The sequence below is a fragment of the Pygoscelis adeliae genome, unplaced genomic scaffold, assembly GCF_000699105.1.
Source record: "Pygoscelis adeliae isolate BGI_AS28 unplaced genomic scaffold, ASM69910v1 Scaffold71, whole genome shotgun sequence".
Taxonomy (NCBI): Eukaryota; Metazoa; Chordata; class Aves; order Sphenisciformes; family Spheniscidae; genus Pygoscelis; species Pygoscelis adeliae.
The window spans coordinates 11,718,722-11,745,741 of NW_008824356.1; the positions used below are offsets into that span (position 1 = coordinate 11,718,722).

Sequence of the window (27,020 nt, forward strand, 5' to 3'; positions counted from 1 at the left end):
GGATTAGATGTTCACGGTGGAAACCAAAATGGAGTACACTTAAAACCATGATCCTTATTACAGTAATACATGACCATACCTTTGGACTAGTTTAAAATACCTTTAAATACTTTTTTTTTTTTTTTTTGTTAAAGCAAGAGGGATTATCTGACACACTCCATAATGAAACACAACAAATCTCAACAGACAACTGGATTTTAAGCTTAAAGAACTAGAGTAAAATATTTTCCTAAGGTGACCTGACCGGGGAGCGGAGGAGGAGAGGATGGGCTCTTGCATCGTATGGAGCAATGCCGAAAAGGATTTCCGGATGAAAAACTGCAAATTGCATTATTCTTTCATAGAATTTTCCAATACCTTCATTAGCTGTCCCTTTCAGAAATAGCTGCCGCCACGAAGCTGTTTTCCTTTTCAGTGCACGGTGAGGAGATAACAATTTGTAAGGGCAGCAGAGAACTAGTACTGCCGCCCTTGCTGAGTTTCAACAGCTTCGATGTTGTGTAACCTGCTGCACAACGGTTCGCGTAAGGCAAGCTGCCCGTTTTTCTCTGCTAGAAAGAAAAAGTGAATAAACCAAGCCACAAAGCTAAAAGGATGCATTTCAAAAGGGAATAATGGTTCTAATGCATTTACTTAGACTGCTACGTTATTTTAAGTGATCGTTGTGGTCTTGAGTGTATTCTTATGTGAAATTTTACATTAAAAATGCATTAACTTTCTTCGCAAGTTAGTAGTGCAGCTTTTCCATTACTTAATATGATATGCTGTATACCCATAACTGAACTAAAAAGCATATATGAAGCTTATAATTACCAGATACTGCTTTTTTTAGAAAAAAAAAGAGCTATTTCGCACCTAAAAACACAAGCACAATGATAAGTAGTAGCAAGTGAAGGAAGAGTAGAGCAGAACTGTGGAACGTACTACCCAACAGCACCAACATTTCACAAAAGTACAGAAAACCATTTTTTTTTCCATGCAATTTGTGCCTGTGTTCATGCTTGGAGTTTCTTTAGAAAGTGTATTTATTAAGTTCCCAAAGAGTACAGTATAGAGCACGTCCTGGATGTGACTGCTGTTTGAAAAATCATGCAGTTACCGAACATTTACAGCTCCATAGCTGAACATGACATATTCAGATTTTGAGTAATGTGTTGGAAAAAGGTATTTAACTGCTTTGCTTCTTGGGAAGAATAAATACCCTGGTTTTTACCTTCTGGGCATGGAAAGATCCCCCCCCTCCTCCCCAGTCTCAAGAATTTGCAACTAAGTAAATAGAAAATTCATTTTCAGCAAGGTAGTGCTTTGTATTGTAGGTCACCATAGTCACAGTAAAGCTGTGGTTAAGGTTGGCTGACCTCTCACAGCCACCACGTTTGAAAAGGTATTTATTTGGGGGTTGGGAGGGGGGGAGTTGGGTTAAGGGCTCCTGTGGAAAGAGAAAAAAAAAGAAAAGGAGAGTAATGGCAAAAGCTAATGAATGAATAATTGGAGGACAGATATTACATGGAAAACTCCCCCCCCCAAGTCCTACAGAGGACTGAAACTAAAATACCCCTGCTACCTCCCTTTTTCAGAACCCACCCATGCAGTGCTTGTGTCAATAATCTGCATGGTTCTTCCTCAAGCACTCGTCTCCTGACTCAGCCCCACTGAGGCCAGCCCAAGCTGGCACCAGCTTTACGCAAGCTGCAGTTACACACAATGATGGGATCGCAGCATCTGTCCCCCGCGAAAGAAGAACTCATCTTACCAAACAGCGGCAAAGCACGCATGACGTTAATCCTCTAGTTTACAACACTTGTTATGTTGGGGCCACTTAATAGTTAAGCGGGTACAACCAGCTTTCTTTTAAGAATGTAGAATGGTGTGAATCAGACACATCTTTACATCACTGGAACGAACGTGACCCCAATAGTCATGGGGGTAACTTTAAGAAAAAAAAGTTCGGGGGTTCTTGGTTTTGGTTTGTGCGGTTTTTTAAATAAGCTCTCACACGACATCTGTGCCCAAACTGAGCAAGGTATGTGCTAGCAAGGGCAAAATCACTTTGTAGGGTCTTGAAGTCATCCCACAACAAGCAACTGAACCTCAGAAAACTCCTATTTTGGCTTTGGAAGAGAAATCCAAAGACACCGAGCGATAGGAACGTACTGCCTCTCATGTCCCAAACTCAGCTGTCCTCTCGCAGGTGGGGAAGCACCAGTTCAGCTATCTGTGCACAGGTTTCATGTTTCTTACCAGGAGTTGCTACAGGTGAAAGTCCAGTTCAGTTGTCTAAGCGGCACCCCTAATGAGTTTGGATTTTTTTTACATAAAGTTTACCTCAAGTCAATGATGTCCTTATTTTGTAATCATTTATTATGGGATAAAATCAAGAACTTTACTAATTTACTTCTACTCATACATACTCACAGGCCCACATTACATTCATCTTCCCTGACTTACCATACCTACATTTAGAGGCCTAAGGTAAGGAACCACCAAAGGAAAATTCACCTCATGGATGATTTGAACTGCCCTCTGCAGACACCCGTCTCCATCACACCTCGACTTAAAGGGGACAAATACAGGCCGTAGCTTTAATGTCTGTCATATTAAGTGTTGTGCACGTCTGGGAACAGAACCAAGAACTGGTGAATAACTTTTCAATAGGAGAGAAATGAAAGAGGCAGGAATTGATACAGGTTGGTTATGAAGGGTTGTCTAAAGTACAGGGTTTCTCTGGTTTAGTATTTTTTGTTTACAGAACGCATTTAAGCCCAGCTGCACAGGAAGCTAAGATACGGATAAATCAGAAGAGGCCTATTAAAACAACCCATGCTTGGTTTATGTGGGAAAGATGAGTAGCATTTTAAAATACATCATTAAACTCTTTTACCTGAGCTCTCGGTACTACGTAGCATTTTTATATTTACAGTATCTTTGTTGCCAACGTGCGCACACTGCAACAGCGGTTAACGTGTGTTAGCTGCTGTACCTCAGCACTAAACAGTGGCCCCATAGGTATGGGAGTGGAAAGTGCAATGAATGGGCGCAGCTGCATCTTCCCAAAAACAGAGCGAACAAAGTTGCCTGCCGCCTTTCCAGTCCTTAAACCCCACCACCAGCCACTGAATACTTCCCATTTGAAACAAGGTGTTTGCCAGAGAGTGGCACGACTCCCCGGCCACCACCCCCCACGTTGGTTCTTTGGTCCTGCCTTTGCCTGTTCATGCGCCTTCCTTCCTCCATTTTCCTTTCTCTCTCCTTTTCTCCGGGCTTATATTTACTGGTTTCCTGTTACTGTTTCCTCCATCCTATGTTCCATAACTTCAAAAAGAAGTGGAAATTATGAGAATTGCCTAATGTCACCGTGCTCAGACCTTACGCTTTTTTTTGTTGTTTTGTTTTACACTAGGGGGAAAAGAGAACACATGTTCCATGCCTCTTTTTCTCCGCCCCCCCCCAAAAGAAAAAGTGAATTGGTTGGATTGCTGATTTAACAGTTAACAAAAAAATAGATCAAGGTTATGACTGGTATGCTGTTGGTAATCTGAGAAGGCCATGGTGAGTGGTTACCTGTTCTAGCATCAAGTAGACTGGAGAAAACCCTCCATCAAACCCACCCACTAATTTTTAGTTACTTATGAATGATTTTGGCAAGGAAACCTATTGTGGCTTTTATGCACATTATACATCTAAAACTATTCTCTTTTTCTGAAATGAGATATGCAGAGTTAAGTCTGAAGTCAGAGTTAACTGAAGTGCAGAAGCTGCAGACAACCAAAGAGACAGGCTTGGTCAAACCACACCCCAGTGACTGGTGTACAGAATGCGCAGTAGGCTTTGGCAAGCTCACCTATCTATCCACGTGAGCAAAAATCGAATGGTGCTATAAACTTTAGGAAAAAAGAGCAGACTATAAGGAAGCATAAGAAAACCATGAGAACAAAAGAGTATGCAAATACAATACAGCTAGTGATGTCACAACCACTGTCACGGCAATTTATTTTGTGACTTGCAATCTTACTTCCCTTTCCATAGAGACTACAGGATGATTCACTTTGTCCAAAACACTGACAAGACAACGTTTGTCCAGAGCTTATGCTAATAGAATTTTAAAAAAGATCTTTAAAGATTAAGGCTTGTCACATCTGTGACACTGAATGAAACAGGGAAACATGTCACCTTGCCCATGTAAGAACTGTGTCTGAAACCAAGATCCTTAGCTTGTCACACCACCGCGCCACGCGCAGCAAGTCCCATAAGGGATTCCAATGCCCAGGTCTAGAGTGAAATCCATGTGCACGTGGAGACTTCAGCACTGTTGGGTGCAATCCAGAACGCAGGTGAGGTCTGCACAGGCAGACGCTCAAGGCTTGTTGAAAGAAGGGCACTGTTTGCCCTGGCAAACTTGCAAGCCAAATAGCGGGCTTTAGGCAGCAGCTGAGAGAAGAGGATCATGGTTTTAAACTAAGCCACCCCTGAACGCTATCGAAGTCCTGCTCTTGGTATTGAAGTTCTTTATTTTGATCCGATTTCCAGATCCAGGAGATAACTTGTCTGCAGTGTGTCTGTTTTCTGATGGTACAATTCCAGGTCAGCATTAACCTGACTCGTATGAAGTTCAGAGTTATTCTGAAATGAATCTTGCTAATATTGAAACCCTGGTATCGAGCAAAGTCAGAAGTTACTCCGAATGAATGCTTTTCTTCAACTGTCAACGACAAGTGATAAAGTAGCCTTAATTTTCTGAAATGCTTTCTTTATCTTTAGTTTTACACCATCTCTTGCTTTCCCTATCAAAATCAGGAAGTCATGTATGACAACTGTCTCTGTAAGAATAAAAAATTTAAGATTTCAAGTCTAAATGATTCAATACATTTGGCTAATTTGTTCTCTCTGTCCTAATCTCAACTGTGTTCCTCAGTTTCTGCGCTATGGCAATTTTCAGTTCTAAATGTGTTTATTTTTAATTTTTGTTTGCTCCTAGGAGCTGGATTTTCCTCCTCTTACTCTCTTTTTTCCAAGCACACTTAAAAAGCTTTCAAGGGCACATTTATTTTTTTAAGTGAAATGTCATTTTGCTTTTATTGAATCAGTTCTCTAGTCTATTTCTCTTATTACAAAAAATATTGCTGACTTTAAAGATCCCACAGATGTATGTTTGCTGCTAGCCAGAAAAGGTGTTAGAAAGACAATTAAGCTAGAGAATGAAATCATCCACTGTGAGTGAGCAAATTATACAAAGAACTTTTGCCTCCCCTTCTTGGTGCTGTATAATCACAGAAAAGGCTACCTCCAGCTTCAGACAGAGCCCTCCTGCCCACATTTCTTCTCTCTGATGCTTCCAAAGGGAAGGCTGTCACTAGTCCCTCCACATTCCAGCTTCTTCCCTGACCTATCCTACGGGGTCACATCTCATCCGCTGACTTCCCTGCTGAGCAACCAGTCACGAGCTCCCACTGCCTACAGAAACAGGCAGTCTGTTCCCATACACACGTGCTTCAAGCACGAGTGGCAACAATTAGCAAGTTCCACAGTAGCATTTCATGTAAACAGCAAATGAGGCACAGTAACAAGCACCATCACAGACAAAAAGACCAAAAAAACCACAAAGCTGCCATCTTTAACCATGCTTACAGCCAGCTGTTCCCTTCAGCAGAGAATCGCAGCTTGTCCTACAAAATACGCTCCAAATGGTCCTCAGGAAGAAAGCTGCAACTGAGGCTCTTCTCACTCCTCAACGTTCATGACCGTTCCCAGCTGGCCGACCCCATTTTACCTGGCAAACCCCTGAGCAGTTTGCCAGGGAAAATACTAGCTACCAATACCGGCTGCAATAGGAGGAACAAAGCTGGTAGTTTTGTTTTTAAAGAGCTCCTCAGCTTCCAGCTCCCACCCCAGCCCTCTACAGTAGCGGTGAGGTTTGGAAGAGGGTGAAGAAGCAGGGAGATCTGGAGGCTCAGACTTCCGCCCTGCAGCTATCAGCCTTGCACGGCTGAGGGCAGCCCTGCTGCAGTTAGCCTGTCAGCTTCTCACTGGTACCCCACCGCTGGCGTGGCATTTGAGATTCCTCAGGGCAAAAGCACTAATGGGCAAATTACCAGTGGAGAGGCACAGCATTAACGAAGGGGGTGGGGAGAGGGAGGAGAGGAGTGACAGGGATCCGAGGAACAAACCTCTTGATAGTCCACATACCTCTTTCATTGGGTGAAGGCCTACAGAAGATCATGAGGCTGGGAGATACTGAGCCTAGGATTTTGAGGGGAAGACTCGGAGGCAGAAAAATTTGGACTTTGATCTGGCAGTCTGAGTGGGACAGGCTATGAGGGAGCTCTTAACAGCTATCCAGCTTGAACCGATGAAAGGCAACTTTAAAATAGAGACAGGACAAATCTTACTTCAAGTCAAGAAGTCCTGCACAGATGTGTTTAATAAGGGATAGAATCACAGCTATAGCATACTGCAACTAATTTTTCTGGCACAGATAAGATTTAAATGCCAGATACTAATTTTCATATAAAACAGGCAGGCAGGCAACAAGGTTATGAGACAGATAAGGTCAAATCTCAATTCTCATATGCAATTCCCCTAAAGTCAAAAATGTTACTGGCAAGATCTGCCTGTACACTCATGACCAAATCCACAGAGTTTTTGCTCCTGTAGAATAGCAGCTGCATGACTGGCAAGACTCTGCAAAGAACCATCATGCCAAGAAACCTGATAATAGTTTAGTTCATCAACTTCTTTAAAATAAATATGTTATAGCTTGATATATAAAATATATTATCTAAGACTGTTGGGTAACTAGCTTTGTATAGCACATAACAAGCATTTTTGGACCTAAGAGAGCACGGAAGTCTGGCTCATTAACTTTTCTCCCCCTTCTCTTCTATATGCAAGCCCTCCCATTCCCCCTAAAACCACCATGCACACAAGATGCTTAGGAGAAGAGATGAGGTTTATTTCTTTTTTACTTTTATCTGGCATAAGAGAATGCAAGAGGTGAATAATACCAAAGCCTACTGACTGACCTAAACAAATGCCATTGTCAAAGCAGTGCTGGCTTACGCAGAGGAAAAGAGCTTTACGTTCACAGCAGAATGTCATTATGAGAGTAGTGCTGATAATTAGTTACTTCTGTTCCCTTCGTGTTGCAGGAAAATTAACTGCACTGATTAAAAACCGGGTTCAGCCTGTAATGCATCTCTATGACATCATTTAGACAAACAGCTGATGAGATCTTCCTCGCTTGTACCCAAAACATAGCTTTGTTCAGGTTTTTGTTATCACTGGAATGTTTTTTTCAACTTAGAGTCTCAGTTATGTTGCAGGATAGAATAAATGCACTTATGCTAGAAGTGACAGCAGGTCCATTTAAAGAAGCGTATGATTGGACATTTTTTACAATTGGGAGAGAAATCCGAGTAGAGACCTCTCCCAGGTAGTCCTAACTTTGTTAAAAAGTTCAAATGTACAAAATATAACGTTTGGAAAGTTAATATTCTCTCTGAATCCCCCCTATGATGCTGAGAAAATAAAATCAATTCATATTGCTATGAAATTCTATTTTTGCAACTGGTGACATCCCAAGCTTTATCGATTATGAAGACTATAAAATCCTCACCCTAGTCCACATTTCCAGAGTAGAGGCTAAAAGCCCAGTCAAGTAACACAGCAATAATCTCTCTTCCACTGAGAATACTTTTATTCACAAGGCAAAAATTGGAGTTAGACTTTTAGGTTGTGGGCAAGGCACTCGCAAAGTGAGCAAATCTATTTTTGCTCACAGAACTAATTTAATGTTTAAGTGCAACAAAAACACTAAATTAGCCATGAAGATCATGCATATCCAACAGCTTTCACCAGACATGACTGTGACCCAGGCCTCTAAATACAGAAAAGTCCTAAGGAATCAGCTCTCTCTTTTTCTGCTTCACCAGATGATGTTTCCTTTTGACTGGTCATAGAAATACCATTTCCATTAGAATAATTAAACATTTATTAAAATACTATATATTTAAGAGTTAATATATGGTTTCTTTCAGTAATAAAATATGGAATACTCTGTTTTTCAATGATATTCAGCCCCCAAAACTTAAAGGAGAAACATTCATGCTGAAAACAGATCAATGTACAGCACTAGGTCAGAAATAACACCTCTTGATTAAAACCCCAAGATCTTACTGTGAAAGTGTACATTGATTAACAATTCACTTTTTCCTTTTATGCACGTATTTCATTTTCAACATCTGGCAGTGAGTGAAATACAAACCCGGATTATCCGATACTGAAGCAAATCTAACAGCCTCAGTGTTGTTTGTTACAGTCCATCCTTTTGACAGACTCTAGATACTTGTCTTCCAGAGACAGATTGCTCTGTGTCTTGGATCAGCACCATTTCTAACACATGCAGGGCACAGCAGAATGTCACATTGCAATCCTGGGTATTTCATGTCTGGTACTTCAAGCGGTGTCCTCTTTGCAAGTCTCCATGTCTCTCTCAATGAGGCATATGCACACATTTCCAAACAAATAAGCTGCATTTTCAAAAAGATATTAAATATGAGGTATAAAAGACTACAGTATTGTTAAAAGAAATGGCTAGTAACAGTCAAAAGAGAAATTACAGTTAAAAATATGATGGTCTGAATACAGATGTAAGCATATTTTAATTTATTAAATCTTAACTGTTCATATTAACATCTGGGCTATTTATTTTGTTGCAAATATCCATTTCTTTATATACAAACAGAGAAGAAAGCACACAGATAAAAAGATGAAGACTCTGAACTTGAGCTTTATACTGTTATGGACTGTCCATGTCCACTGCTGTGTACTTTTTGACAATAACGGAAAGGATACATACCTGCAGTCATCCCCTCCAGCACTGACCACGTATCTATCTCCACTTGTAAATCGAATATTAGTCAAGTGGGCAGAGTGACCTAAAAATCGTTTGTGTTTTGCCTGAAAAAAAAAAACAACAATAAAATGAGAGAGTCTAAATACTCTGTCCCCTCCGAGATCAAATGAGGTATGCATGTTTTTATCCAACTTTTTATTGCATCACTTATTTATATCATCCAGAATGTTATATAGGTTTTCAAATGTGAAAGATCTCCTGAAGGAGAACTACTATCGAGCTCAACGCAGATTAAATTGTCACCAAATAAGGCAGCACCTGAAAATTGGCAACAATGCTCAAGCTAACAGAATAAAATGAAATATATCGTCACATGATTAACCTCTAAATTTTCTGTAGAATTCCTAACCCTGAAAAAATTATTTTCATTATAAGTGTGCAAGCAGTTTACACTGTGCAGTCTCAAATCCTGAAAATTAACAGTGCTAGTATTAGCAAAAAATCTGTAAACTCTTCATCCATGGAAATACACAGATGGGACTAAAATTACTAGGTGTCTTCCTCATCTGTCAAATGGAGATTGGAAATGTGGATAAATAAAACTAAGGGCTTTGAGATTTTCAGTATGAAGGCACTACGCTAATACAGACTGGCAGACAATATTAACACCCACAAGAGCTTATAGCAAGAGCTACTGCACAAAATGTTAGGAAAACTTTGAGGTGAAGGATGTTTATGAGACTATAGAGCTGAAGTTACATAGATGTGTTAAAAAGCTACAAATTTAGAGTAGGAGATATTTCCATCATACGTCTTCTAGAGAAACAATACAAGACCATAATAGCAACAGTACTTTTTGTTGGAACGATGCAAAAACAAGTTCTTACAAATTTTTCAGGACATGGAAAGTCAAACAGTTTGACCATGCCAAAATCATCGCCTGTTACAAGATTGATTCCCGAGTGAGAGACACAGGCACAGTTTACATCAGCTTTTTCAGCATGCCTGGACCAGATTCCAATTACTTCATCCCCTAGAACACTGAAACAGAAGAGCAAGAGATTCTTTTGAAAACCATAGCAAAACCAACAGAGTAAGGAAATAGTAAGCAGCTCCCATATTGTAACTGGTTTTATAAAAATGTAATTTTCACATTTTATTCTTAAACATACACATCTCGTATAGGTTTTACTCTGTAATTATTTTTATATTATTCCATAATTGCTTCTGAAATTGATACTGATATTCAGCGATATAATTTCCAAAATAATGTGGCCCATGACAACACTAAAAAGCAGAGGTGAATCAACAGTATTAATACTGTCCAGTGAGGCATTTGCCAAGAAAATGAATAAAGAAAGGGCAATTAAAAATAGAATGTCACTGCATAAGCATTAGATGAATTAAGTTTCAGCTGTTGGGAAAAAAAAAAAGTATATTCTCATTATAACTATGTTTTGTTGATTCTGTAACATTTTCATATCGATTAGATGAAAAGTTTCCTTGATTCCAGTGAAGATTCTTCATTAAAATCGGGGGGGGGGGGGGGAGAACTGCACAAAAAAAAGAGAAATTGTCCTAAACAGAAAAAGTACTTATCTTAAGACTCCAAAACAGACATTTATAGAAAAATTCCTTTGCAAAGCCTTGTGAAAAGTTGCTTTTTATTCATCTGTGCTTACAATATATATGCATACTTACAGGACTGCACAGAAACAAGCACTTTATCATTTGTTAATAGGTGAGTGATTTGGGAATTTTTCTGTGATTCTTTCCCCCCAAATCAGAGCACAGTACACTACATTCAAAAAGGAATGATTACTTCAGACATACTGAATTGGGTCAGAAAACACAGGTTTCTTGTTTTCATATCAAAATAAGGCACAGGAAATCAGATTTGCACAGAACATAAAATAAATTATTTAAATGTGAAATAAAAATAAAATACGTTATCATTCTTCATGTAATTTCTAAGTCTATTTTGAATGAAATATAGTAACTTCGAGGTATTTAAAAGTACTTTTGTATACCTTTTAATATGCAAATGTTAATAGCAACTTTAATATACAAATACCATTAGTGTAATACTGTAAATAAAACTTGAATTATCAGTCTTGTATTGTCTTTTCATGTTTTGATATGTTTTAATTTTCCCTGTACTCTTATTCCCAAATCGCTATTTTGAAGTAAATAGTGCAGTATTCCAGGTAATCTGCACAGTGCAGTGAAAAACTACTGAGGCTCCTGGAGATATATCAAGGGAAGCTACAGATACACAACGAACAGAAAAGCACACATTAGAGAGATCAGTTTTTATCAGATATCCTCACTGGTCAAACACCTCATGTTCTACTGAGGGAATCTGCTATGTACTTTCTTCTGCTGTACTGTACTTACCTGATCCTGTTGCCAAGAGCAGATGGGTGCACTAGAAGAAAATATCTGACTAAACGAAGGGATGAAATATGCTTTTAAACAATTGGTGCTTCTCCTGGAAGTCACAAGTGTTTTAACAGGTGTAAATGTGTGAATCATTTACCTTGTCCAAGTAGCCCACGTTATTCTGTCAATCACAGCCTGGTCCACAAGCTGTTTTCCTGAAGGCACTTCATAGACTTGCCTTTTGTAAGACCCAGTAGAGACCTTTGAGATGACCACAGAGAATTTAGAATACATGAACTTGTTTGAAAAGATGAAGAAACAATTCTGAAGTGCTTTGAAAAGCATTTTCTTGATAGTTATCTTTTACTCTGTAACTAACTTATCTATATTAATAAAATTTGCTCAGTGAATTGAAAATTCTCAAAAAGCTATACAAGCATAAAGCAACAGCGAAAAAGCATAAGAAATCATCAATTTTGAAATGCCTAATTAATAAAAAAATAATTGAAGCATCTTGCATTCTGCAGATAATATTAACCGTCTCTTTATATTGCATGTTAGTATGTATGTGTGTATAAGTAAGGCAAAATAAACCCGTATCTTTAAAACTGACACAAAGGTATTCCTCTCAGCCTGCAGATGTTGGTCTGATAGTGAGAGAAGCTTATTCCTCCTCTCAGATGCGAACAAAGTGTAGAAAGCAAAGTATGCCTACTTTACTTTGATTTTAAGAAAAGTCCTGAGCCCTGTGGCTGGGAGTTGTAACATCATGATTTTGGTGCTGCCGCACAAAGGCCAGCACTGAAATGATGTTTAATGCTACCATTCTGGCCAGGAATGGAAGAATTCACAGGTCTCTGGGGCTTCCAGAATGATAGACTGTACTCCTTTCTCTTTTAAGATAGCCCATCAGCATCACAGAGATAAAAAGGCAGGGAGACACATTACAGTGATTTTGAAATCTGTTTCTCTTTTCTATGCTTATTTCTTGCATTTAATATCCAGGATAACTATTTTCATCATCCACTTATCACTACAACAAAGTAATAGTCTAGTGACAGTAACCTACTACATTTCATTACAAAATTTAGCAGCTGTCAAAGGAGAATACTTGCAGAGTATCTATCTTGAGTACGTCTTCCATTTAGTATCTTGAACAATTAATGACTGATACCTGGAGATAAGAGCTATCTGCAGAGAAGTCCATCTGGATCACAAAACTTGGGATGTCTTTGCAATAGCTGACTCGATTCAGTGTGGGACCCAAAGTCAGATCATAAAAATCCACTGCATTCTCACTGGAACCGACTGCTAAGTAACGAGAATCTGGGCTAAACCTGAACAGATAGAAGGGTTTTATGAACACAGATTGGCACTTACAACAGATTCTAATATTTGAGAAGCACAGGCAAATTTGCATTTCAAGTATCTGCTATCCAGATCTGAAGAGGGAGGTAGAGTATTTCGTCTGCTAAGGAAAATAACTTTTGAAACAAATAAAATTTTCAGGGAACATAAATGCAGTAGAAGGTGGCAATAATTTTGGTACAGCTGTCACATATAAGTGAACTGGAAACATCTCTGGAATAACTCTGTTTGTTATCTGATCTCATTACTCTCCCAACTTTGTGACATGCCCCTGATGACTTTGACTCTCTAATGCTATACTTACAAGCTACAAACTAGAAAAATGAAATGCTGTAAATGAAGAAAAGCCAGACCTTCTAGATAAAATGTACTGAATAAAAAGGTGTGAAGTAAAATCTTTCATCTGCCCAATGTATCTTTGCACAGTGGTTTCTTTCCTCCAGTTTTCCTTTCTCATCTTGAAACTCAGTAGCTTCCTGAGCTGAACAAATTCCTTACAGCCCCTTTTGTATTACTAGGGAAGTTTGTTTATTTCTATTATCTCCAAGACATACGTTGGGACAGCTTTTTAATTCCAGTAAGCCCCTACCTCCAAGTGGGGTTCTCCTGCCTTCTTGCAGCAACGTCCCTGTTTGCTCGTATTTCTCCCACTCACCCTGCTTTGCTCTCCAGAAACTTCCCTGAGCTGATGACAATCAATTTATCTCACAGAAGGAACAGTCTTGTCCTCCATTCAGGAAACAGAAGCAAAATTTTACTTCTGCTAACTCCTTTCTAACAAAAAACATTAAAGAGCAAACTGACAGACAGACATTTCCATCTTCACTCACAATCCAGTCTTCATCTGTGAACTTCTGATCTCATTTTACCGCCTACACATCATCTCACCCCGCTCCTTTTCACACCTTCTCGTCTGCCCCCCCCAATTAGGATGGTCTGTTCCTATTGTCCACTTACTTCCCAATTCACCCTTCATTTTAACTAACCCTTGGCAATATCATCTGACACTTCCCCCTATGGTACTGCCTGGTTTTTGACTGATTGCTAGCTCTTATCTTCATGTACCTCCTCCTTCCTTTTTAGTCCTGGTATCAGAGTAATCACGCAAACTCCACAATTCACTCATCGATTCCAGATCTCTGAAATATCACTGCAATGCTCCTCAGAACATAAAATTGTATTTTTTAAAAATAATACAGATTTCTAGAATATTACAATAGACAAAGGCATTCCATTTTCTGACCTGATATCTTGAATAGCTGATCTTCTGTCCCTTTTTTTCCCCCAAATTTTTAGAGACGTCACAAGCAAGATAATAAATTCTCCATTTTTCATGCCAATAGCTACCATATCGCCTTCTGGGCTGTAACAAACAGTACGAGCTGCGTGTCCTAAGCTGACTTTGTTCAGCATCTTCTGTGAAGAAATAAAAACCCAGAAGAGTAAATGTTTCTATTTGTTCATATTTAAAAAATACCTTATGCTAACAGTTTGCCACTATCAGATGGATTATTCTCAGAATACATTAAAAAACAAGTTTCAAGTCCTCAACACCACCACAAGTCTAGGATATTTTTTTTTTTCCCTAAACAACAACTATTCTCCAACACCTACCTTTTCAGCGATATCCCAGAGTCTTACTGTGCCATCTTCTGCAGCAGAAAGGAAAAAATCTCTGGACGGATGTGTTGCTAGGCCCCAGATTGGTCCATCCATGTGACCATTAATTAGAATGTTACATGCAGCATTTTTCTCTCCAACTTCAATTATTTCGGCATTTCTTGTCCCAACGAGAATCTTCCCCTTGAACAACAGTGAAAGAATTATCTCTCATATAATACGTTAACTACTCATGATGAACAGTAATAAAGATATAATCCAAAGCTATAGTTCTGTCAAGAAGGTTTGCTGAAATCAAGTAATCAAATAATCAAAGATAATTTATTTTTTAAACTCATCTATGATTTACTGAAGTACAAAGCTGTATATAAATCATGAAGCTAGTTGAGTTATTGCTTGTAAGTCAGATATTTGAAGTGTGAAAAGAATAGAAAAGAAATCTTTAGTTAGTCTTTACTAAAAATACATGCAGAATATTATCCTCAGTAAGGCTAAGATCTCCCGAAGTAGATTTTTTTTTCTGCTGTAAAATCAGTTGTAGACACCTTCTAGCTCAGCCTTTAATTTCAAATACTAATGATAAGAGAAAGAGGAAGCAAACAATTTATCACATATTTAACGCTATAGATCAATCCACAAACTATAAGCTTTATTTTAAAGACATGATGCTTGCTTTACCTTGCCTCTACAAACAGAGCGAACGCAGTCCGTCATTTGTCCTGTCTCTAGTCTGAAGGCACGACATCGTTTCAGCTCTTGATCCCATAGCTTAACCGCTCCTCCTTCCTTTGATCTATCAAGAAATCAGGAACAACCATGAGTATAATGGCTGGCACAAAAAAGACAATGTGTGAAAGAACTATATTATTTAATGTAATGTATTGTAAACGAGGCATTTAAGTATGTTTTAAATCATTAAAGATTCCATTTGTTTTTACTGAACAGGTGATGTTAGTATGCTGAGCCTCCTAGCTAAGCAAGAAATACTGATTCAAAGTCCTCGTCATACTACTTTACAGACAAAGTTGAAAGATGGTCACTGCTAAGCTTAGTCTGACTTAGCAGCTCTTGGGGAATTTATCTAGTCAAAGGAACTTCCAAATATGGAAGTATTTAAAAGACGGGTAGATGAGGCGCTTAGGGACATGCTTTAGTAGGCATGGTGGTGTTGGGTTGATGGTTGGACTCGACGATCTTGGAGGTCTCTTCCAACCTTAATGATTCTATGATTCTATGAACAGTTAAGTGTGTGAACAAACTGCCATCTTATTATTAAGACAGGCAGAGATTATCAAAATATAGTTGAGGGAAACAGGAAAGAGATGTATTTTACTACTGTGAAATAAATGACAAAAGATTTTCACTTTTGTGAAAATTTCATTATTTTCACTGCTGTGAAATAAATGACAAAGATACAGGAGAAAAATCACACAATGTTAATTGCCGAAGATACCCAACTAATAAGTGTTAATCATGAAAGCACTAAGTATTTTCCACCCACTTTCAAGAGAATTGGTATTTCAGTAAAGAACACATTAAAATAAAAAAAGTTTCTAAAAAGGAGATGTTTAATGAAACAGTTATAAATCTGGCATTTCCAGTTGATATGTCTTCAAAGAGAAAAGAATCTCCCCCAACAGAAAAGGAAATATAACGTTCCACAATATTGAGCTGCCAGTGTTACAACTTTGATTACTGAATGAACCCTGACAAAGAACTCCGTAAAGTTTAATCACAATTACTGCTTTTGTATTATTACTAAAAGAACTGAAATGAATTGTAAATTGTTAGTCCTTGCAATGCAATATTCTTTGCTTCCCCATAGCACTGTTTTGACATACGATTGGTCACCATACTCAGCAAAAAGATTTTATCAAAAGAGGTTGGTGAACTGCAATTAAGAAAGCCAAGGCAGAAGCAAACATGCCATTTTCCTAAATGTAGAATTTGTTTTGTATACTTTCAATACTCCATTTTCCCACAGGAGACGAATTATTGTTTCTTACTGTTATTCATTACTGTTTCTTTCAGGTCAAATACTAATTATTAAGAGGCTTTGAAGCTAAGGTGGGAGAGAGAACATTCTCCAAATAAAATCACGGTGATGTTTTATAAATACTAGAAGAAAATATTTCAAGCACAGGAATAAATAAGTTTTCAGCTGGGTCTGAATATCAGACAGGATCTTTAAGGACTATTTAAGGAAAAGGTAGTAAGTGGCCTGTGTCCTGCAAAATGGGGCACTATCATGCCGTCAGATGGACTGTATTACAGCCGAAGCATTTTTTTTTCCTTTTATCATCAGCAAGGTGCTAAGAAAAAAATTAAAATGCTTGAAGAGATATTTTGCTTACAACCCCACAAACAAAGGATGCTGCTGTACCTTAGATTTGAGAGAAGACAGTTTGCCTCTGCCTTCATAACTAAACAGATCCTTCCTTTAAAAGAAGCTGTGCATTACGCTGTTATAATATTTATCATTCATTTATTTAATCACAGTTGTGCAAATTACTTGGGTTAACAACCTCAGTTCAACTTCAAAAAAAGAAGTAACCCACCAAGGACTAGGTAACTTTTTAATGCTTAAAGCTATATTTCAAACTAAAGGTTTTTGCCTTCTCTCAAAAATAATACTGTTGTGATAAATACCACTGAACCATTTAGTAAAATTACAAGGTGATTTCAAGGCTACTTTTGATTATACTAGTTCAGCCCTTTTCAGCTTAAGGAGGGAGAACTGTATCATCTCTTTGGTAATTCACGTATTTGTACTTGACTGATGTAATGCAGTATAATTCATAACACAGTGTAATTGATAATCCATTCACAAAATTTATTTTACACTTGCCTATTATTTTTAACCAAAATAATGTAAAGTCGTCATAAAATCCCTGAAGAAGCTTGCACGTGTGCTATAGAAAGATGACTGTTATCTAGCCGTTAAAATTATGAAGAACTACTTGTATAGCATTTAGATTCTGATTCATCCCCCTTGACTTTAGGTACTTAAGCAAGGCACCCAGGTCAGGATCCTAGCCACTCTAGGCTTTCTCTTATAATCAGTGGAAAAAAATAGGTACTTGAAGCTCATGTGGGCTTACCTGCGCTTTGGAGGTGGTGGCTACTTTTTTTTCCTACCAACTATTCAGGGATCCGAAAGTGACTACTCTTCTAGCTTTGATGTCTCAACTGCCTAGTGTTAGATGGGATGAAGCCAAACCATTTTTAAAGAACACATGTGCATGCAGAAAAAAGAAAAAAGATGACTCACGGCCTTTCTTTGCCTCCTGTAACGATCAATCCATCTCTTAATGTGGTATACATTGTGAAAACAGGTCCATTGTGAGCTTTGGCCACAATTCGTATCAACACGTGATCTTTCCAAACACAAACATCTCCACTGATAGTACCTGTAAATGTCAAGTTATTCTGAAAAGGGGAAAAATATACTCATCATCTGATCCCGAGTAAGGCAGGAAGAAAAACATTCAGAAATAAAGATCGTCACCCTTTGCTTTTAGGCTAGATTGCTTTTATTTGCTGCTGTAGAAGAGCAAATTGTGGAAGGGGTAATAAGAACCTGTAGGGACAATACAATGAGCTACTATATTATTTCTTGAAGTCTGAAAGATGCTTTCTTGTAGCTAATAGGCTCTGCACTGCAAGAAGAAAGGCAATGACTTAAGCTTCAGCCATAGGGTTATCTATGTTTTCAGCCCATCAGGTGTGCAAACTGTGGTAAAAAAGTAGAAAACCAAGAACAGTTTTGACATTTCACACAAACAGGCAATTTGCACCCCCTTGCTATGTACATTATGCTTGCATTCATTTTTGTTGTTAGGTGAAGGTACTCACTGGATTATAGTAACCATTAGTTTACGAAGAAAAGTCTGACTTAACTCAGAACTAAAAGCTGCCTCCTCTTTACTTCTGCTTTCTGTTTTTGAAAGGTAATTAAATAAATTTAATTACCTCTGAAATTTAAAGGCAATTTATTAGGATATACTTAAAACCAACAGGAACTGGTTATTGAGCAAAACTGTTTTAATAACTTAACGTGAACAATCCTCAAATTCAGTATGATGTGTAATATTTTAGAGTACCAGGATGCATTTATAGATTTGGCAGGAACACTTTCCCTGACTGAGGTGGACTGATGTTCTACATGCTTTTTTTTAAAGGGGTGTGTGGGGGGGTGCCCTAATAAATGAGTAAATAAAAGAGGAATGGAAATGAACTTGGGAGCAGATCCTCGCTCTGATCGTCCTTACAGCATAACTGTTGGGCTGTTTCCAACCCCTCTTTAGGAGCACCTGAACTAGCTCCTTCTGAGACAAAATCAAGGAAGAAAAGCACTCGCAGAACTGCTCCCTACAGGAATTATGGAGAACACACCAGGTTTGGTTTTATTCAGTTTGCACAGCTTTTTACAAAACCCCTGCAAGCTTTGCATCCTCCAACAACCTCATACCATACTCCAGGACATTCAGCATACGGCCTGATTTTCATGCTAAGAATCTGTCCCTCCATAAAAAAGTTCACAGGGTTTTTTCAAATGCCAGACTAATGCCTGGGCTATGCATCTCTAACAGTTATCGTTTGGAAGATACCTCATTGCTTTGTAGGACCCTCTCTTAAATCAGAGGTACTTGAGAGAGAGAGACAAAACTCTGGAAGAGAGATAGTCTCATGTAAAATGAAACCACAGGCCAGTTACAATTTCAAAAAATCAAAATCAATAGTATAAATTCAGTCTGGACCCAACAGGCAGATCAGCAAGCAGGACAGTAACACAGTTAATGCAATAAAAGAGAAGCACCACTTCACAAAAGAAATCTGTGGCTATCTGCCCAGCTGAAGAGATGACTGCTGCTCATACAGAGCAACTCCTGAAATGGCAAAGACGTGGAACTTCACAACAAGGCCCACATCTGTCAAAAAAAACCCAAACCAACAAAGCAAAACAAGACCCTACTGCAGTCGTCTAAGAGTCATAGATGTTAACGAACGCCCCAGGACAATGCTGCTCTCAGATCACCCATAAGTAGTAACGCATACAGATTATAATATAATCACCCCTAGGTGGGCATAAAATTAGCCTCATTTCTACTGTTTGGTTCCTGCAGTCTAGAGTCAGCTTTGTTTTACCTGAATTAAATACCAAGCAGTGTATTATCAGTCCAAAGAACCTATGTTTGTTTCTTTTCAAAACATACAAATCCATAATCTTTTTTCTTTTCTGTTCTAAAGAAAGCTGGTATTAGTTCTAACTAGCAGGCAAGTATTAGAAACGCTAAACTGAGTGTAATAAAACAACTGACATATTCATTAGCAAGTTATGAAAGTCTCATTGAACTGAATAAAGGCAGAAGAGTAAAAAATTTTTTGTTTGTATGCATTTTAAAATAGTTTGTTAAGGTACGTACCGCTCCAAAAGCTACAGATAGCATCGTTTGCATTCGGGCATCTTCTATGGAGCTCAGCAGCCCTTTTTTACTGAGAAGAGCTCTTCCAGCCAATGTCCAGAACCTCACGTGTTTTACTCCCACAGAAACAAACTGGGTATCTGAATCTGGTCTGAATTCTGCTACAAATATACGCTGGTTATGACCAGCACGGCTGGCAATTTTGGCACCTGGCAAGAAGAAAATGGACATTTTGAATTCCCTGAGAAAAATATACATTTATGGTTTAAAAAAAAAAAAATTATGGAGAATGATGAGTCATCCAAGACCACACAGGTCGTAAAGAAAAGCACAAACTGCTCCTAAATTAAAACTAAATTAAGATGCAGGGGAAAGAAAAAAAAAATCATTTAAAAAAGACCCAGTAGCAAGTGTAGCACCTAATGAAGGTGCCATCTACTATAATTTTCAATTTCCTCATGTTATAAAAGAGTTAGGAGCTTGGATCCAAGTAAATTTCCATCTCCTCTTAAATTCCCACAACTGCTCTGAAAATCCCAAACTCTGGACAAATTACAAGAGACTAATGAATGACTTCTCTGCAAATTTTGTCCACAGTTAGAAAACTTTCTTCTTCCTGCAGAAAATGCAGAAACTGACTTTGGTAATGCTTTTCCAGTCTCTTCAGAGGTGTTAAAAATCAGACATTTTGACCATATGAAGATTCCTTGATCTGGATCCTTAGCTGCCATGTTGAATCTGTATCGACTCTTAAGAATGAGCACAGGCACGTTCTGACTGAAACGGCAGTGAATTGCTGCATGGGCTTTTACCACACATCATTCATACTACCTAAGATTGTATAAATACGCAATTTGACATTGCGTCCAGCTCCACACGATCTAGCAGACAAACTGTGAAGGATCACTTTTTATTAACTTGATAGCTGATCTTTAAACTTCTGAGAGATACTAGTTGATCAACAGAAATCTCCAAAGAGAGAGGAAATAAACCCCTAAGACTAGAGAATCAGTTTCATAATCTGGGCATGGCTTTGCCAGACAGAAAGGAGATGAGGAAAGGAGCTGACCAAATTGCTTTAGCCTAAATACTGAACTTGGATCAAAGCCAATCTGAAAACACGTAGTATAGCTTAAGACACCAATTACACAGCTGCATAGAGGAGCTGTACTGGCATCACATTCCTGCAATTTGCAGTTTTGGGGGGATAATTTTAGGAGTACAACAACCTAGTCAGTAATCAGACTTTAGAGAAGAATAAGAACAGAAAATTTCTTCTGGGAGCAAAAAAGATTTTTACAAAGAGTTTTTACCAAGCAGCAAAGAAATGACTGGGAAAAAAAAAAATAAAGACTACCATTTTCTTTAATTATTCTAACTGGAAATCAGTGAACTATCTTGATCTTTACACAACAGTTCCAAAGGAGATATATTTAGCAGTTACTAGAATTGGTAAGTACATTTATCTTACCTCTTCTTTACAGCGCATAGTGCATAGCATTTATTGTAACAATTTTTGATCTGCTGATATTTTTATGCTATAACTGCTCCTGACTCAAGCCAACATACCTCTAACAATATAAACACATTCTACAAAAACAATCACTTTCCTACCTTCCTGCCACTTCCAAATGGTAATTGTATGTTCGGGATCCAGCCCCACAGAGAGCAGCAGTTTGCCAGTGGCACTGAAACTGACTGAGCAAACGCCCTTTGAATGGTAGCACCGCAGTACCGACAGTGTCTGCTTGTTCATTGCATCCCACACATGAATAGAAGGAGCTGTAGCTAGACAAATATAAAACATGTAATTAGTATACGTTTTGAAAATGTCTAATGATTTGCTTATTGAAGCAGTTAATATTTTTTAATAAGACAAATAAAATTGTTCTAGTCAGACGGAAAAAGAAAATAAAGAAAAGAAAGGAGATTTTGGCCTCCCTTTGGAAACCAATTTACGACAAACAGGTTCATTAAGTAGGGCTAAGGAGTTGGCTTCATTACACTACTGGAGATGAAAACTTTGCTTAACCTGTTACTGGACTTCTGAAGCACAGCAGAAGCTCTGAAACCAAGCCATCTTCTCCTGTTTTTCTCCTAGTAAAACTTAGCTCAGCATGCTAACTCAAAAATCTTCATAAATATTGAGTAGATCATCAAGAATGTAATTTCTACATGGGGCTTTTGGACAACTAATAGCTACAGAGAAATTAGTTTACAGTGCAAGGCCAAAATCTCCTTTTCTACAAAATGGCCATCTGTCTGAAATGCATGCTCTCTTAGGAGAACATCAGCTGAATAATCAGCTTGCTTACTGATGTAGAAGAACTAGGGTATTTAATTTAGTTTGCACTGTTTAGACTGCAAGCTCTTTGCAGTAAGAACCGTCTTTCCATGCTACTAACGTACATGATTATTTCTATTATGATGACAGCTAGGTTTTTTCCGAACGCAATGCCTTCTCCAAAGATTTTGCAATCCATGTATAGTTTGCAATCTCTGAATAGCATCTAGGGCATTTCCAGGACAGTAAGATTCTCTCTCAAACTTCTTTACTCTGATCTCTGCAGCGTGGGGGTTACCAGTTATTGTCGTAGGCCCAGCTTCACATAAACTAAATTCTATTTCAGCTCCTTGCTTTGTGTTTCTAATCAGCTAAATCTAGTCCCTCAAAGGCACACATATGATGGGAAACAGTAGGCACAGGGACCTAGGTAAAATTTTAGCCACATGACACTAAGTTTTTGAGCACGATTCCACAGCTGTTCCAAAGCAGTCTTTAGAACAATCTTCCTAATTTCTTCTGTTTCCCTTTGGACTTTCCTCCCATGGCACCAACATGCCATTATCATCACCTTTTGAGAGGTACCTACAGCATAGTATAGACATGCCATTAAAACAGAAAGGGCAGGGGTTGGCAACAACTGGCATGTCTCAACATTTTCAGCAAACTCCTTGCTGTCCTTATGGAAAGCTGAGGGAAGGGAAAGCTTTATTATGGCTCTGAACTGTTTTTTCCTCTTCAGCACTCCCCTTGGAAAACTCTGTATTGCTCTTGACCTGTGCACCTCCCCTGTAACCTTGGCCAAAATTTTTCTTTTGGGTGGCAAACGGAAACCTTCACCTAGATTTCATGAATAAGAACTGACAAAATCTTTCAGAGCAAGATTTACAGGACAGAGAACGTGGACTCTTGAGTCCTCCTACTTGACAGCGTTCTTCTGAAAGACTCTGTCCTGACCTTGCATCCTGCCTGTGGAGTACTCCAGCTGCTCAACATCTGCTCTCACAAGAGAGATTTTGTAAGGTGTCATCTCCTTCTGGGAGAAGTTACATAAAGCTACCATGGGGTGGCAGGACAAAAAATATCTTCAGTAAGATGAAGCAAATCTATACCAAGTCATTATGAAACTTAATTTGCCATTCCAGCCTATTACAAACATTACTGCTTCAAGAAACCCTGCATCACTGTAGACAACAGAAAACTGGAACTAGAAAAGCAAAAGTTATCAGTAAGAAAGGTGCCAAATAGCCATCGATAAATTTTAAGTGAAACTATGCAACTTTCTAATGAAGGCAGGCAGCAGCTTGGATTCCAGACTAATGGTGCCACAAAGAAAAAAAAAAAAAAGAGTGCTGGTTTCAGGCAGTGACAACAGAATTTAGTAATATACACAAGCTCAAACTAAAGTTGCAGTAGGAAGAAGGCAAGTGAGAGAGGGAAAGTCTCCAGGCATTATATGCAGGACTAGAGATGTTCTTTCATATAAACAACCATATCATCACTGCTTCTTTGATACAGTTTAAAAGTGTGGGAAAAGGTACCTATATTCTTCCTCCCATCCTTAGAGCAAGCACAATTTGGCATATTTAAAAGAAGTCAACACACATTAAAAGTGCCATTGTACATTTGTCCTTCACAGAACAAGCTTTAGATCCACATGAAGATTATTATACTTTCTAGATACACACGAACACACATTTATACATCTCTGAAGATGTGTCACGAGACAATTATGGCTGCTTAACAATGAACTCACTCACACATGATGGTGACGAATTTTTAAGATTACAGTTGAAAAAACAACGTATTAATAAAAAATAGCTCAGTCAAGACTGTCAAACTGTCAAAGACCCAAAATGATACAGAAAAAATTAAACTGACATCATAACAAGCATTTTGGATCAGTGGTAATAACTGCATGACAATCATACATAAATGTGAAAGGTGATTGTTTTTTTCACTCAGTCACCTAGGCCTCCTCAATGGGATTTACTTTAGAAATGCATATTTGAAATTATACTCAATTGAGCGTCTAAAACAAATGTTAATTGTCAGCCCCAACATGTCTATGAAACCTGCAAGCGTACATAGGAGTGCTACAGTAGCAGTATGTATTGGAACTCACTAATCACTGGGCAGCAAAAAGGGAATATGTTACAACAAAAGTAGTTTTTAAGAGTGTTCTAACATTTTAATTTTTTCTATATTTACAATTTGCTGAGCTGTTGTGGTTTATATTCAGTGCTGACAGTAATATGACTGATACAGGGTTTTAATAAACTAAAAATGAATTCACGTCACTTATTGCTCTATAAAGCTGTAGACAGCTACTAGATAGGCTAACTACACCTGAAGATGTTAAAATTTTATTTCCCTTACCTGACATATCTGCTGAGTCTCCTGTAATGGAAAAGCAGCAGAAAAATAATTAGACCAGAAATAAAATAAGTGCTAAAGAAAATATATGCCACATTTAGTGTAATTTCTTAACACACACCTTGATGTCATCTCTTTGCATTGCAGCAGCACCAATACTGCTTTTAGTGTTAAAGATGAACAATTACTGATAAAAGGCGGTCACATCAGAAATAAAAATTAGTAGAATGAATATATTTTGATTTTCATTTTGAGTTACAACACAAAAATCTAGTTTTGGTGTATGTCAGGTCTCTGCCAAACTAAATAAAAAACGTATTTTACATGTTACTGATATTTTAACAAATTAAGTGGAAAAAAATGCTGATTGCTATTCTGCTAAGAAGTAACGTTTGAGTCTGATCTTGACAAGTGGCAAATACCCCCAATGTTCTTCTATAGAAGCATTAAGAAATCAGGATTATAAAGGTTCAGGTACTGGGAAATATTACCGAGACACTACATAACCGCATTACAGTTTAAAAATATTGAAAATAATGCTTCTGTAAATCTTTTGAAGATTTAAATCATGACAGTGAAGCTATGTTTGTGTCAGTCATATCAGAGGAAAAGTAGCAGCAGTTAAGTATGTTCTTTATGGAGTACGTACTCATTAACATCTGTTCAGAATCTAAAAATAAGTGTTGTTTAAAGATATTTTGCTTCCAGCTCATTTTTCCAATTTCTCTCCTTAAAAAGTTTCTTTTGTAGTTTAATTTTTAAGTGTCATCTGCTCCTGATTTGTATGCCTTAATCCGCACTACAAAACAGTTAAAATTGTTCTACTGCTAGTTGATGTAGAAACGATTATGAAATAAAAAAGCATTAAAGGTCCTGTGTTTCTTCTTGGGTAAGACAAACACTGAAGAAAATCCATGCAAAGAACAAATTTTCACATTATGCCTACATTCTTCCCGGATATTCTATCATATGGAAAGGCACACAGGGCCAGAATAAGAAATACGCTGAAAAAGCAAATTCCTAAAGACAATAAAAGGCCTGTAATTCCTGCAAACGTTCTTTGCAATCAAACCATAGGCAAAAATCTGCTGGTAATTTTTTCCATTTAAATAATTTCCTTTAATGATTTCTTTAAATTGATGTGAGGCAAGAAACTCACAAAGAAATGAAGCTATTTTAGCTAAGCAGTTACTACTGTCAATGAGTCAATTTTAATGAGACATGCACGTAAAAATTCAAAAGACAGAGGGAAGCAGGTAATAAGCTGACAAACTGACCATATTTAGATGAAACATCTAAAACAAACCTACAGAAAAAAAGCCATTCTGGCTAAAATTAACTAAGGGGTTTTTTGTATTCTATGTACTAAGGAAAACAATATGGTTTTGAATCTGCTGAGAAACAACTGAAGGTATGAAAACTGCAATTGGGTTGTAGGACTACAAAAGTTACACTATTCTGCAAAATTTAGAAACAGCAGTATTAGTTCAACTATGCAGATGCACAGTGGGTTTTTTCCTTTTTCTTTTTAAACCTGGTTAGTTCATAGATCAATTTTAATGTTACAATGAAACATGTATATTTCCCCCCTAAATCTCAATTCATCTGTAGGAAAAAAAAAGAAACACTATTAGGGTTTTGGTTCTGTCTAGAATATTACAACTATGTATTATCAAAACACCAAGTAGGTATTATAAATCTGCCTGATGAGATAAAACCTACATAAAGTGACATCTAGTTTAAGAATTCTGGGTTTAGTCCATATAGAAGTGAAGGACAGCTCAATTAAGCTTCTTTGGAAGGGCTAGGACTCTTTGGAAGGCCTAACACAAGCTGATAGTTAAATAAAACCAGATTGATTTCATGGGGCTTAAGATTTCTAAAAAAATATTTTTTATAACACTCCAAACAAAAGATAAGGTTAATCTTCTTTCATGCCTCAATGTTTTTTGTTGAACTCTATTATATTACACTCAAAGAAACATATAAAGAGGACAGGTAACTGAGTAACACTCATACAAACAAAGATAGCATAATCAACTATTTTTGTGATTTATCATGAACTCACAAGGCCCTAATTGCATGCTCTTATGTTAATTTCTTTTTACAAAAATACAAACATACCTACTTGGCCAGTTGCCACTATGTTGGTAAACTTGGGGTGCTGATTTACAGTGAGGCACAAAATATCATCATTGTGTTCCTGGTAAAAAGACTGAGAGCCTAAAAAAAAAAAAGGTCCAACTTTAATTAAAACATTTATACACACACAGACATGGCTAATGTTTGAAACATTTATAATATTTGTTAGAAAACAGCATTATGGTGATGTTGCAGTTTGGAGCTTAAAACCAGGAAACAGAAACTCCTGATTTTTTATCTCGATTTTAACATATAACACTCAATAACTCTGAACTTTCCCCTCAAGTTTTCTACATCAAGTTGCTTAAATATCACAGAAACAAATGGCATTATGTTACTCCTTAAAAGGAGTAAGTTAACCTTAAAAGGTCTAAGTTATCTAAACTAAATTGGTTATTGGGAATGAATGTATGTGATACGGAGGACTGAAAAGTAAGCCAAATAAAAAATAATTAACTTAGTCTTAGAAAAAACATTAAACAACTATAATGACCCCATTGTTCAGCTGTTTTAGTTTGTGATCATTTTAAAAAGCAAATTTCAGAAAACTAATACCAAAATAATCAAATCT

At 37.6% G+C, this 27,020-nt stretch overlaps 1 protein-coding gene across 1 annotated transcript in view; it reads right to left on the reverse strand.

Annotated features, from left to right (window-relative positions):
• Positions 1–8,027: 8,027 nt before the first annotated feature.
• The window catches only part of EML5 (echinoderm microtubule associated protein like 5), a 97,489-nt gene continuing 78,496 nt past the window's right edge, over positions 8,028–27,020 (reverse strand). Inside the window, exons 32-44 of the mRNA XM_009319520.1 lie at positions 26,432–26,530; positions 24,311–24,331; positions 21,262–21,435; positions 19,648–19,856; positions 17,493–17,650; positions 14,900–15,014; positions 14,216–14,404; positions 13,845–14,017; positions 12,408–12,570; positions 11,391–11,494; positions 9,739–9,892; positions 8,855–8,955; positions 8,028–8,525 (exon numbers count right to left, since the gene is read on the reverse strand). Of these exons, the coding sequence (XP_009317795.1) occupies positions 8,489–8,525; positions 8,855–8,955; positions 9,739–9,892; positions 11,391–11,494; positions 12,408–12,570; positions 13,845–14,017; positions 14,216–14,404; positions 14,900–15,014; positions 17,493–17,650; positions 19,648–19,856; positions 21,262–21,435; positions 24,311–24,331; positions 26,432–26,530 (1,697 nt within the window). The 3' untranslated portion in view covers positions 8,028–8,488. The remainder of the gene's footprint in view (positions 8,526–8,854; positions 8,956–9,738; positions 9,893–11,390; positions 11,495–12,407; positions 12,571–13,844; positions 14,018–14,215; positions 14,405–14,899; positions 15,015–17,492; positions 17,651–19,647; positions 19,857–21,261; positions 21,436–24,310; positions 24,332–26,431; positions 26,531–27,020) is intronic.